At 41.3% G+C, this 13,089-nt stretch overlaps 1 protein-coding gene across 13 annotated transcripts in view; it reads left to right on the plus strand.

The window, feature by feature from the left end:
- The window catches only part of DUSP22 (dual specificity phosphatase 22), a 50,511-nt gene extending 39,867 nt beyond the window's left edge, over positions 1-10,644 (plus strand). For 12 of the 13 annotated variants that reach the window (XM_057399343.1, XM_057399344.1, XM_057399349.1 and 9 more), the window contains 3 exons: positions 2,378-2,452; positions 3,954-4,125; positions 6,856-10,644. In XM_057399343.1, coding sequence (XP_057255326.1) covers positions 2,378-2,452; positions 3,954-4,125; positions 6,856-7,041 — 433 coding nt within the window. In that variant the 3' untranslated portion in view covers positions 7,042-10,644. The other variant, XM_057399347.1, reaches the window with a different exon arrangement.
- The last annotated feature ends 2,445 nt before the right edge of the window (positions 10,645-13,089 follow it).

Genomic DNA, 13,089 nt, shown 5'->3' on the forward strand with positions numbered 1-13,089 from the left:
AAATGTGTGGAGTGGCTGTCTGAGTAGAAATGCAGATAAGTCTGTCTTACATGCTCAATTGGTTTCTTGAACAACAAAATCCTGAGTTGACAAGTCGTCTTAAAGCTTGGGATTTCACTGTGCCATGAGATTTTCCAAATAATTTACTTAGGTCTTTTCTGACTGTGTTTTCCATATTGTATCCAGTGATGTAAGAGCTGCCTTGGAGAGGGAGTCCTCGCCTTTGGGATCCTTCTTTTTTGGATGTTCAAGCTTAGATACTATTGCCTTTCCAAGTTCCACAGGCACTGTCACTCTATTGAATCACCATTGTCCTCCTCCAGGTCTTGAGTTTTTATAGTATCAGCAGCTGCACTGTTGGGCAGGAAGGGAAGCTTCCCTTTATGTGGGTATTCCTGATTTTTTGTGTGGCTGCTGGTGCTGGGCTGAGGTTTTTTTTTCTTTTACTCTTGTGGTATAATATTCACCCTGAGAGGGGAAACATCTTGAATACAGGACATTGTGTTTCATGGGTGTTGACTGCAGTGTGCTTTCAGGTTCGCCTTTGCCAATAAGCCTGGTATTGATTACCCCTTAAGAAGCTCTTTCCTCTGTGTCGCACACATTACTACTGCTTGCAAGTTTAAATTGCAGGAGCACTCAAAGACTACAGTGAACTCCAGCTCTTTTTAACAGGAGGTTCTGCTTGCACCTGTGATTAATTGCAGGCTGCCCCAAAGGCTTTGCAGTCTGAAAGGCAGAGGCAGGGCAAACAAATTGGGACTGGGATGCTAAGAAGTGGTGCTGCAGATTTACTGAGGTAATAACAGCTGCCCACTTCCTTTCCTTTGGAGTTGCCCCACTTAAAATGAAGAGGCATAATAAGTAAAGGATAATAAGAGTAAAAACCTTAAGGTTTGTAAACTGAGTCTTTAGCTTCTCCACATTCCCTTTTCCACTGCTTAAAAAAAAGAGGCAGGCTATAGGCAGGGGTTGCCTGATATCCTCAGTAAGGGCAGGCAGAGGGGTACTGCATTCTGAGGTGAGAAGACTGGAAGAAGCTGAAGAAGACAGGGCTTGAATCGAGTCATTTTTCATAGAAGGGACAAAAGGGAGAGATTTCATATTGCAAAGAAGAAAATAGTAGCATTTAGATGTGTCCTAGTACATGGTTTGAAGGAGAAGGTGAAGTCAAATTTAAGCGTAAGTTTGTGTAGCTGGTAGTGGGTGCCTCTTTGGGAGACAGTATACCTTGAGAACTGTTCATGTAGTTGTGCTGAGTTTCATCTGACACCTGTGCATTCATAGAATCATAGAATAGTTAGGGTTGGAAAGGACCTTAAGATCATCTAGTTCCAACACCCCTGCCATGGGCAGGGACACCTCACACTAAACCATATCACCCAAGGCTCTGTCCAGCCTGGCCTTGAACACTGCCAGGATGGAGCATTCACAGCTTCCCTGGGCAACCCATTCCAGTGCCTCAGCACCCTCACAGTAAAGAACTCTCTCCTAATATCCAACCTAAACTTCCCCTGTTTAAGTTTTAACCCATTACCCCTTGTCCTATCACTACAGTCCCTAATGAAGAGTCCCTCCCCAGCTTCCTTGTAGGCCCCCTTCAGATACTGGAAGGCTGCTATGAGGTCTCCATGCAGCCTTCTCTTCTCCAGGCTGAACAGCCCCAACTTTCTCAGCCTGTCTTCATATGGGAGGTGCTCCAGTCCCCTGATCATCCTCGTGGCCCTCCTCTGGACTTGTTCCAACAGTTCCATGTCCTTTTGATGTTGAGGACACCAGAACTGCACACAATACTTCAAGGAGGTCTCAGGAGAGCAGAGTAGAGGGGCAGGATCACCTCCTGTGACCTGCTGGTCACACTCCTTTTGATGCAGCCCAGGATAGAGTTGGCTTTCTGGGCTGCAAGCGCACACTGAAGCTGGCTCATGTTCACTTTCTCATTGAACAACACCCCCAGGTCCTTCTCCACAGGGCTGCTCTGAATCTCTTCTCTGCCCAACCTGTAGCTGTGCCTGGGATTGCTCTGACCCAGGTGTAGGACCTTGCACTTGGCATTCATAAAGACATGCAACATCAAGTTACTAGTTTAAAGAGGAGTAAAACTCTGAAATACAGACTTGACAGTCATCAGAATAAAGTGTTAGTGTTTATCACATCATATTGCCTAAGATTACCTGTTTCTTCAGGTACAGTGGAGTGTAACTATGCCAGTGAGTTTTTTAGTTTCATTTGCAGACATTAACTTTTACTTTGTAAGACCTGTTTTCAGTTCAAAATTCTAGAAACAGCGTTCAGTGAGCTTTCGGATACATTTCTCTTTTTCTAAGTAGTGATTTTACTAAATAGAGCACTTTCTTTATTCTGCTTCTGTTTTCAGGGCAAGGCATTTCAGAGAGAGCATCAAATTTATCCATGAGTGCCGGCTTAGAGGTGAAGGCTGCCTAGTTCATTGGTATGTATACCACTTCTTAAGGGTTTCTTTACCTTAGTTTGGATGTTCATTGTTTTAACTAGTTAGTGTTCATCTCCATTGTATAGCAAAATCCTTTTGGACAGAGACGCCCCCTTTATTTGAAGTGGCTTAGAAGATTTACAAATACTGTTAAAGCCTCATGCTATGACTTTTGAGTCCCTGGGGTGGGCAGCTGCCTGGAGATAAAAGGAGCCCAAGAAGTTGGTTTTGAGCTTCTCATCAAACCTTGTTGTAGGATTGATTTGACTTATGCATTGACTAGAGACATACTATTTATTTCTCATTATTTTAATCACTGTTTCTAAATGTGATTTCCATAATTCCGATTTAATTAGTTTCTGTAACAGCTATTTTGCTGACTTCAGAATTGTTAAGAAGAAATTCCTTTGAACAGCAATTGGGTTTTTTGTTTGTTTTTTTTTTTTTTTTTACCTTTACACTGCTGAAGCATTCAGATGTTGCATTTGTTAATAGCAAGTCTCTCATTAGAGAGATGCTCCTGGGACTGTAGAAAATAGAAAAGGAAATCCCACCCTGTTTTTTTTTCTAACTCTCTGCTATTGGTTATAGTCTTTATGCTGTATGTCCAAGTAACGTATCTGAGTCTGTATTTGGAATCAGAGTCATTTTGTGATATGAGCACTGGACTTGTACACAGATCTTGAGCATAAATCCCCAGTTTGCTACAGACTCATGATAGGGCTGTGCATGAGTCATTTGGTCAGTGTCCATGTATGTAAAACACGAATAATTAACCTGAATTCTGTTAAGAGTTTTAAAACCCACATATTTAAATTTGTGAAGCATTTCAAAAGCATAAATTATTCTTTAAATGCCAAGTGAAAGAGTCTGGTACAAATGTAACTCAAACATATTCTTTATACTTACAATAGTAATAGTTGGGAACGTTTTGTCCAGCACTGTCAGACTATTCATAGTGAATGTTTATTACTTTATCCTAGTGTTTCATCTGGTGAAACTGGAATCCTGAGAGTTGAAGTTGCACAGTTAATGGCTAGCAGAAAGAGGAAAAAAGCAACCAGACCTATGTACTTCAACAGTTCAGTTAAAGTTCATTTCAGCCCAATGAAATGGAAGCCTTTATTTGTAGGGAAGAGGGAACAGTCTTACTTTGCTGCTCTAATCTGCACAAGCAGAAGAAAGTGGGTGACTGACTTCTAGATTATCAAAAACCAGATTAACTTGGAACTGTGCACTGTCCCCTGTTTTAAAGAAGACTTCATACTTATTTGTTCCTTTGCAGTGTCATACAAATTAGTATTCAGAACCCCCTTTCTTGTCATAGATTTGTTCTGATACATTTTAAAAAGCATCCCCAAAACCCTTTAAGTCAAACATTGCAATATTCTTTATGGCAAGCAGCACAGCAGTCTGCTGTGATGTTGGGAAGTGATGTTTTTAACTGTGATAGCTGAAGTACAGCACTACTTCAGTTTATTATACCATCTTTTTCATGCAGCCTTGCAGGTGTCTCCAGGAGTGTGACATTAGTGGTTGCCTACATCATGACCATCACAGACTTTGGTTGGGAAGATGCACTGTCAGTTGTTCGCGCAGCAAGATCATGTGCCAATCCTAACATGGGCTTCCAGAGGCAGCTACAGGACTTTGAGAAACATGATGTTGATCAGGTAAATGAACTGCAAACAAATGAGCTGTGAAACAAAATCCCAAGTCAGATCATAGGCTACTTCCCATTATTTTGTGGTCTGGGTGGCTTATCTGACTCCCTGTTTTTGCTTTGAGAGAGTGGCTTCTTGGCCAAGCCTGCTCCACTGAGGAGGTGCAGGTAGAACTCAAGGTGTCAGGGGATGCTAGATGAGAGAAGAGATGAAGCACAACATCTAAACACCTCCTGCCCAGCTGTGCTCTCAATGCAGTGATTGCTGCATGTGTGCTAAGACAATACAAGACTGACACCTTCAGAGAGGTAAAAATGAGTTGCTCAGAGTGCAGCAGAATGATCAACCTGTAAGTACCAGTTGCATGGAAATAGTGGGTTTCCCCTCAACACATTCCTTTGGAATAGTAAGCAGGAAAAAAATCATAATCAGAAATCTTTGCTATCCAGGAGTTAAACTAGGTTTTCATTATGATGTACTTGTCATGTTCTTCCTAGCTTTTGTGGCTGAGACTTTATAAATTTTCTGATGTGTAGAACAGTCTCAAACATGAATTTTTTTTTTTTTTTTTTTTTCCTTAGCCTTGGAAGGCTTTGTAGGACTAGGGGAATTGAGGGAACAGTAAGACTGAGTGACAGAGTCCGATGAGACAGAGTGGTTTTCATAATACAAAAATTAGTTTCTTACCCTTAAAAAGCACATCCCACGCAAAAGACCTGCTCCCTGTGGGTGATCTGTAACTTCCACTTATGTTAAGAATCTACTCTGCCGTCCTCTGTTTTCCATTGCTCAGCATGTTACTGTTCTCTGGACTTTTATGCCTATCATGCTTATTAAAAATCAACAACAGAGGCAAACCAAAATCGGAAGGCAAAATACATGGGCGAAGGATGTTGTTTTCATTTTTAGTTCCATGCCTGTCATTCTGCTGCAGAGAGCTCAGAGTTTAGAAATTTAGAAATTTGTTTTGCATGATGCAGTTGCAACTGTAAATATTTCTGTGTTTTTGTTAATATTTAACTGAATGTTTCCTGGATCGTTTGGGACTGGTGTAAATGGTAGAGTAACTGATTTTTAAGAGACAAAAGTCAGAGGGGACTTTCCAGGCTTGTCTCCTTCCTCCCTTACAGTCATTTCTGCTCTAATTGGTCTGGGCTAACAGCAATGACAATTAAGGCTATATGCAAATAGCCTGATAAAGACAGTAACGTCTCTTCTGGTTTGTTGGTGTTTTTTTTTTTTTCATCCACCATGGACGACACATTCTGCCTTTTTTACTGAGGGGGAGGCAGTAGATTGCAAAAAGCAATATCCACCTGTAGTCACTGGCTGGGCTGTAGTTTCCTACTGTCTCTTAACAGCAACCACATCCTTAGCAGGTGTCTGTTTACATACCTGATTTCAGTGGAATAATGCCACCTGCCATGGGTGTGAACTTTTCTCTGATTTCACTAGCATGGGTGTTTTGCTGTGCCACTACAGGGTGGTATCCGGTGGGGTTTCTGGAATGGGATCCTCTAGATACCAGTTTTACAGGAAGGGATTCAGTCACTAAGGTCACAGCATGGTTTGGACCCATTCCAAACTTCCATGTGGTAGTCTGAGGCTTCAGATTTGACTCAGGACATTATGATCATTTAGAGATGGGAGGGAGTAACTGTACTGAGTTCTTGTCACCCAGTGTAAATTATCTCTATGGGTAAAGCTGTCCATAAGCCCCAAACAGAACAAGGCTATGAAAACTAAGGCTTCAAAAATGAATATTGTCCCCACTGGAACCAACTGGTTGGGGTCTCTGTCTACCTGCTGCTTCTGCAGAGAAAAGCAATGAGATTGTTAGTGGACTAAAATTCATCAACTGGCAAAAAAATTACAGAGAAGGATGTAATAAAGGCCTAAAAAGTTGAGTGGAATAGAGAAAGTGAACAGGTGTGGTTTCCAGTCTTCCCTGTAATGTGAGATGGAGCTACCAATTGGCAGGTCCCAATCAAGAAAAAGGGGAGGGAGTTTTTTACAGTATGTACATATGGAGCTTGTTGGCGTCCAGATACCTTATGTTAAAAATCTGTGGATTCGAAAAGTGATCTCATGGCAGAAAAATTCATTTGTTGCTATCAAACACAGAGAATACTGCCTCAGCCTCTGAAAGTACCTGAGCTGAAAGTTGGTGGAAGCTGAGGAAATGGTTAGGAAAAAGGTCACAGCATTATTGCCCTGCCATCACCTGATTCTTTCTTCAGTATTTAAATCTGACTACTTGTACCAGGATACAGAGCTGGGCTGGCCTTCAACTGGACCTGGTACTTCTGTTACCATGAACCGTATTCAGTCATTTATGTCAGTAATATAGAGTACTATTCTATAGCTTGTAAAGCTCCTGTATTAGCTTCCATGCTAATTTATCTGATTGTTTGTATATGCAACAGGAGGAGGGTGCTTTTAAATCCATACGTCCTTGCCTAGTAAGTGTTCCTTACTCTGTATTTCTCCAGTCAGGCAAGCTGTTGTGGATGTGTATCATTTTTAGGGGATATAAGGGATCTCAGTGATTTCAAATATGTGTTCCTATGCCAAAGTATTCTGTGGTGTTGTTGAGGGACATGCAATATTTGGAGAGTTTTTCTTTAAACTACTTGTGTTCTTAAAGGCTGTCAATTCTGTAGGACAGGAGGGAGTATTGCTTCTTCAGTCTCATGTTATTGTCTCATCATATTGTATATGTATGTTCAATTTCTGCAGTTCAGGCAGTGGCTGAAAGAAGAATACGGGGAAAACTCTTCTCAGGATCTGCAAGAAGCCAAAAATCTTCTGACTAAATATAAAGAGCAGGCAGAGCTGCAGCAGAGTACTGGAGGAAGACAGTGGAATAACAACTTCTCATCTGTGCAGTCTCTCTCATACAGTAACTACACAACAGAGACCTAATTGTAGTGGGTTGATTTTCTTTTCTTTCTACCTTTGAAAAAACATCTTGCCATAATTTCCATCCCATTTTCAGGACTCTCAGCAGTAATCCTGCAAACTGATTTGTCGAAAGCTTCTTGATGAAAATACTGCATTATGTGTGTGTGTATGAGTGTGTTTCACACAGTTTTATAATATGGGCAGGATCAAGCTCTCTGTATGCCCAGGGACATGATCCAGTTACTGTGGCTGAGCCAGTCAGCCAGCCACAGCTAGTATCTATCGCCTTAGGCCCACATTGCCTGGCATTTGCTGTGAGGTTAGCTCAACTCCGTTCGTTGGAGGGTAGCAAAGGGCTCTGAGAGATGAAGTCTGGTGATTCAGGCTGTGACAGTTTAATGTCTCTGCACTATTAATGTGGCAAAGATATTATTGCACCTGGACAACTCAAGTCTGTCTCTGCTGTTCCAGTTCACAGTCTGTTGACAAGTAATACTGTGGAGGTGGGCTTGAGCTTGAATGCTAGGCTGCAAACTGGAGTAGGTGAGATATGGGTACATGTACCTTTCTACCAACAGTAGCATCTAGGAGAGAAGTGGGACAGACAGCTCTGACTAATAACATCTTCAACTGCCACAGTTGTATTTGCTTCAGTGCACGTGAGACAGAGTTGTTGGTATAATTGCCACAGACAAAGAGCACCGAGACTTACCACAGCTCAGCTGATGTGCAGTGATTTAAGCCGTAGTCCCTTGATTGAGCATCTTGTCTCTCAACATAAGCTTCTCTGGAGACAAGTTTATCTGGTCTCCAGTGCTGCTGAACTTCATTCCCTGTGGAACACGTGCCTCTTCAACACACGCCCCTGCGCACATGATAACGTGTCTCCAAAGAGTGGGCTCGGTGTGAGCGCGAGCACCTGTTTTTCTTTGCTTGTGCTGTGGTTTGCTCTTTGACTTCAGCTACCTCAAAAATGCTGTTCTTGTCATTGTGGTTGTAAATGCAACCTTGAAAATTGCCTTGTGTAATCTTAATCTGACACTGAGTGAAGTGGGTGCATGTGTGTGCGAGAGCGTGAGTGTGCATGTATATTCCACAAATGTCTGTATTTGAGGAGTTTGTTTTCTTTCAAAACTGCCCATATTTCTCACTGGTTTAAAAATTGAGTTGTTTGAATTCAACTTTCTGCCATTTTAAAACCACTATATATTTTGCTGTGATCAGATTTGAGGAATGCATTTGTAAAATATGTGTTAAACTAGGTTAAAACTAGGGGCCATGCTCTGCTCTTGGCAACATTGTGTGTTCTGGAATGGAGCCATTGCCTGACTCAAGTGTATTCTAAGACTGTAATTTCAAATATGTCACCAGGGATGATGGACAGTATATTGACTTCTGATGGTGTAATGGGGGGTAGCACTGATGCCAAGACAGTGATTTCTTGTCTTTGACTCAGAGGCTGGAAGGCCTATTTTTTTTGAAGATTTCAGAAAATAAAATGTACTTCCCAAACAGCCAGGATAGAAAAACAAAACCAAACCCCTCATTTGTTTAAATGTGGTGTATATCATGCTAAAACCTATGCACTGAGCAAGAAGCAGTCAGCACGCTAAATAGACTGTTGTCTCTTTCAAATTCTTCGTATTTTGACCTCCCATCCCTTCACAAGATTAGTCTTCATGTGATTTCCTGCTTGCTTTGCGTGGCAGTGCATTCTTTGGGTGGGAGCAAGGCTGTTGGGGTCAAATAAACTCTCGCTGTTAAATATCTGTTGCCAAGTATGTTCCAAAAAATGTTATGGCTTATGAAATATGGATCTTGTATATCAATAATTGTCAAAAAGGAAAAAAAAAAAGGGAATGGGATGGAACTGGCCTGACCATTTGTTTCATGTGAGTCAAAGGCCTGCATCAGGGTTTTCATTGCACTAAGTGCTCTGAGTGTACTGAACACAAGAGCAGGATAATCATGTCTGTGTTGCAGTAAGAGATGCTATTACATTTGGAAAGGTGCTGGAATTGACTTGTTTTCAAGCTTGTAGCTAAATGAATGATTACCTACTTAGTATATTGAGCAACTGCTCTGTGTTTGCCTGGTAAGAGTAGCCTTTTGCTCTTGAAGATGTTGATCACCAAATAACTGGCTGTTCAGGAATTCCAGCACAGCAGTGCCCATGTTGGCAATTGCCTCTGCTCTGAGGGCTGATGTAGTAATCGGAAATGACTTTGCTCGGTAACAGGGTCTGACATGTGTTCAGGATTCTGGTCCATTTGTTCAACCCTCTACTCATAATAGGATATGTAGTGCAACTTAGCCTGTCCCCAAAGGGCAGCTTTGCCAGAAGCATTCTGCTTGTGCTCTTGCAGGTATCTAGTCAGTCCATTCTGTAGCTGACTGACAACACTGTGTATTCCATAACACTTGTGGCACTCTTGTCATTGCAGTAGTAAGCTTTGTGAGTGCTGGTAGATTGGCAATTCTTTTTTCTGTTGTGACAAATGCAAGGTAGAATGGGAGACATCTGTTAATGTTTGTTTGTCTGATTATTCTGTACCAGATTTTTTAAAATAGCTTGGTTATTCCCAAAGAATCAGCCTCACAAACAGAATTTTTTTAGAGCTGAATTTGGCTTTAGGGCCATATAGCCACATCAATGTGTATTATGCTGCAGCTTGAAAGCCAATACAGGGTAAAGAAGGAGGATGGAGGGAGTGCCATATTGTCAGTAAGTGGAAGCGCTCCTCTCTCTTCAAAAGACAGAAGAGGTCTTCTTTGTACTCTCTTGCTCACTGTTTAGTGGTTTATGTACTGCATACTGCATTTAAGAGTGGTAAAAGAGCAAGAGCAGTCTAAGAAAATTTGAATCTGATTTGTCCATGCAGAGCAAAATGATAGTTCACACCTTTATTAGCACAAGGTGCAGAAAGGAGAGTAGCTACAGTTCCCACCTTGGCCTGTTAGAAAGGGAGAGGAGCTAACACAAACTGAGAACGTGACATGATTTGTCTTCCAACTAGTCTTTCAGTGGCAGTGTGTAGGACATTTCCAGGTATCTGGAACATGACTAGACCCCATCCACCTCTTAGTAGTTGGCCTTTGTCGTGTAGATGATACTTGGTTTTGTTTCTGTACTTCAAAACACTGTCCTCATTTTATTGTTCACTGGAAAATGTATAAAGTTTATATCACCTTATTGGATACCCAGGTTTTAAATGTAAAAGTGATTTGGGGGGGGCTAAACTTGATATCCACATGTGATTATAAGCAAATGTTTAGTGTTATAGGATGTAGGTAACAGGTTAAATGCATTAGTGTTTATTACCCTGATTTTTAACCTGAAAGGAGTTGTTTCCTTACTTTTTGTGGTTGAGTCGGAAGATTTAGCAAATCATATCTCTGCTTTTTAAAAAGGACACTGGTTGCTGTAGTGGCCACTGCCTGTAAAGAAGTCAGTGAAAAATTACAGTAATTAATTCAGCTGGTCTAAGAACTCTAAACCTGGTAAGCTTCTTGATTCTTTGTCTTCCTGGGCATCTTAGCGAAGCCTTGATTGCTTTTTCCAAATGTTTGTATTTAATACGTTACACAATTTTTTTATAAATAAAATTAAATGTTAACAGCTGATCTGCTGCGTATTTCTTGAAATCAATAATAGCATCTTGAAGGCTTCTAGTCACTGTTTGTATCCCTGCAGGTACAGTAAGAGTACAAAACTAACTCATTTGGGTACTTCGATTACTTTTTTTTTTCTCCTGCACACAGACTACTTGAGACTTCCCCTCTTCACAAAGTTCTTCCATGTGAGTTCAAGAATGCAGCATAAGCATCTCTTGATAGTAGTCCCACAAGAGTCTGTTGCATGTTGTGCTCTCACTTGTTGCTGGTCCATCATTGTGACACTGGGTATGTGATGTGATGAATCCAAACTTTTTATTCTTTTAAAATGCCTTCTTTACCATAGCACACTGCTTTAGGGCTTAATTATCTGTGAAACTTAGCTGATTTACTGACAGCTAAGACTCAAGGCTCTCAGAAGTGGTTTGTCAGAGGAAGCTGATCTAAATGGCAGATGATGATTCTTGGGGGGTGGAGACGGATATTAAAAGCTTATATTTTAAGGGGGGAGGGGAAAAGCCCCATTTAAATTCCCACAGATAACACACTGAATTTCTGGTTTGACACTAGCTCTGCTATGAGGGTAATTCTGGCATTGGAGCAGTTAAAACAAAAAAACCCAAACCAAACCTAAACCCCCCCACCATTCTGAAGGTATCCTTAGGCATGCCTAAGGACCCAGATCTCATGGCCACTTCAGTCACTGCTGAAGGCTGAACTTGCAGTTCAACTCCCTCATCGTGAAGGCAAAGGTAAATGCTCAAGCACAGCGGGTTTTGGGTCTTTTTGCCCTCTTCTCTCTCTCCCAGTACTTGTTAGTTTATAGACTGCTGGGAATGTATGGATGTTTCCTAAGGTATCTCAGGGATTCAACTAATTAATGATATCCTTTCCCAGAATAAAGGTTGTGTGTCTGTAGATAGCTTTGAACGTGCTAGATGCACCTTGTTCATAATAGACTGAATAGTAACTGAAATATAAGTTGGATGGCTCTGATTTTATTACTGTTGTCTCAGTCCTCTTCCTGTTTTTCTATGAACAAACTTTAAATTCCATGCAGCCTGCTATGTGAAGCTTGAAATAGTAGTGTACTTCCTTTCTATCTGTTATCCATAGCAATGGCTTGGGTGTATGTGCTGTAGAACTGATGAGACAGAAACCACGTTTAAAATCACTTGTGAACTAGAAAAATCTCTTTAAGTTGTAGAGGAAACTTTCCCCTATCCCGAAAGGAAAACGGCAGCTTTCAAATGGAAAAATACACTGCTGCTTTGTCTTCCTTCCAACCACTTGGCACTTCTCAAAGGCAACTTTTACCCAAATCATGTGTAAAAGTTGTGCTTCAACCATGATACCATACTTCTGCTCCCAACTGTGTGTCTCATCTCAATGTTCTATGTCACTGTTATGAGTTCTAGAAAATGGCAGTTCCGACTTGATTCATGTAGGCCTGTCCCACTGTGCATGAAACTGAGGGAACTGCAGGGTAAACCTACATGCCCTTGGATGTGCTCATAACCTGACACATTTTGGGCTTTGCCAGCAAATTACGAGAGCTCTTCCACCTCCTCAAGAGGACTGTATGCTGGGGGGAGGGAAAATGATGATGGTTATCTAAAAAATATTAGCATGAGGAACATGATGTTGCCCTGTACAGCGTTTGTGCAGAACCCCCTGGAGACACAAAGCATGCGACAGAAACAGCTATTTTCACACTTGTTCTCAGCAGAGTTTTAAATGTGGTTCTCATTTTCCATGTGCCCCAGCTCCTGTGTGTTTCACTATTTCACTAATTCACAACTATTTCATTGCTACATTTAGCTGCTGTCCAGTACTATTCTTCTGCCCTCACCCAAGGAACAGCTGCTGCTTTATACATATTTGAATGTGTGCTTTGCTCTAGTGAGTTATGCAACCTGCAATTTACCAAAACTGAGTAGCTTGTAAGTAGCAAGATGACTTCCGGTAGTTTCCATGTAACTTCTAGTGTAGTTAACAGGAGCAGGCATCTAATGAAGTGTGACCAGGTGCCTTTTTGCCCTTGAATGACTGCATAGCTCAGTCCTTCCTTGTAGAAGAGTCAATTCTGCTTTGTGTGAGCTGAGCACATCTGCAGTAAATTGGGAGTAAAACTCATTTGCAAGCAGCCTCACAAAAAAAAAAGGGATTTTCAGCCAGACTTGCACCCAGTTTCCATTTTAGTTGAGGCAATTATGAATATGCAGGTTTGTAACTCCATTATTCACTGAACTACAAGTAGAGAGATCAGAACCAAGACTTCCAAGCTACTTTAAGCGTAAAGTGTTCTTAAGTAGTTTGTTCTTTTGGTCATCTATTCACACAGGCACAGGCAAAGCACAGGTTTAGATCTGGGCAGGTGCATTTACAAGTAGACCCTTTGAAAGTCTGAGTTGTTACTCTTTCTGTGAAAGAAAGTGAGTAATTTGTCAGATA

This window comes from Pezoporus wallicus, unplaced genomic scaffold (assembly GCF_028554395.1).
Source record: "Pezoporus wallicus isolate ANWC-B61680 ecotype Strahan unplaced genomic scaffold, APGP_CSIRO_Pwel_v1 contig_818, whole genome shotgun sequence".
NCBI lineage: Eukaryota > Metazoa > Chordata > Aves > Psittaciformes > Psittacidae > Pezoporus > Pezoporus wallicus.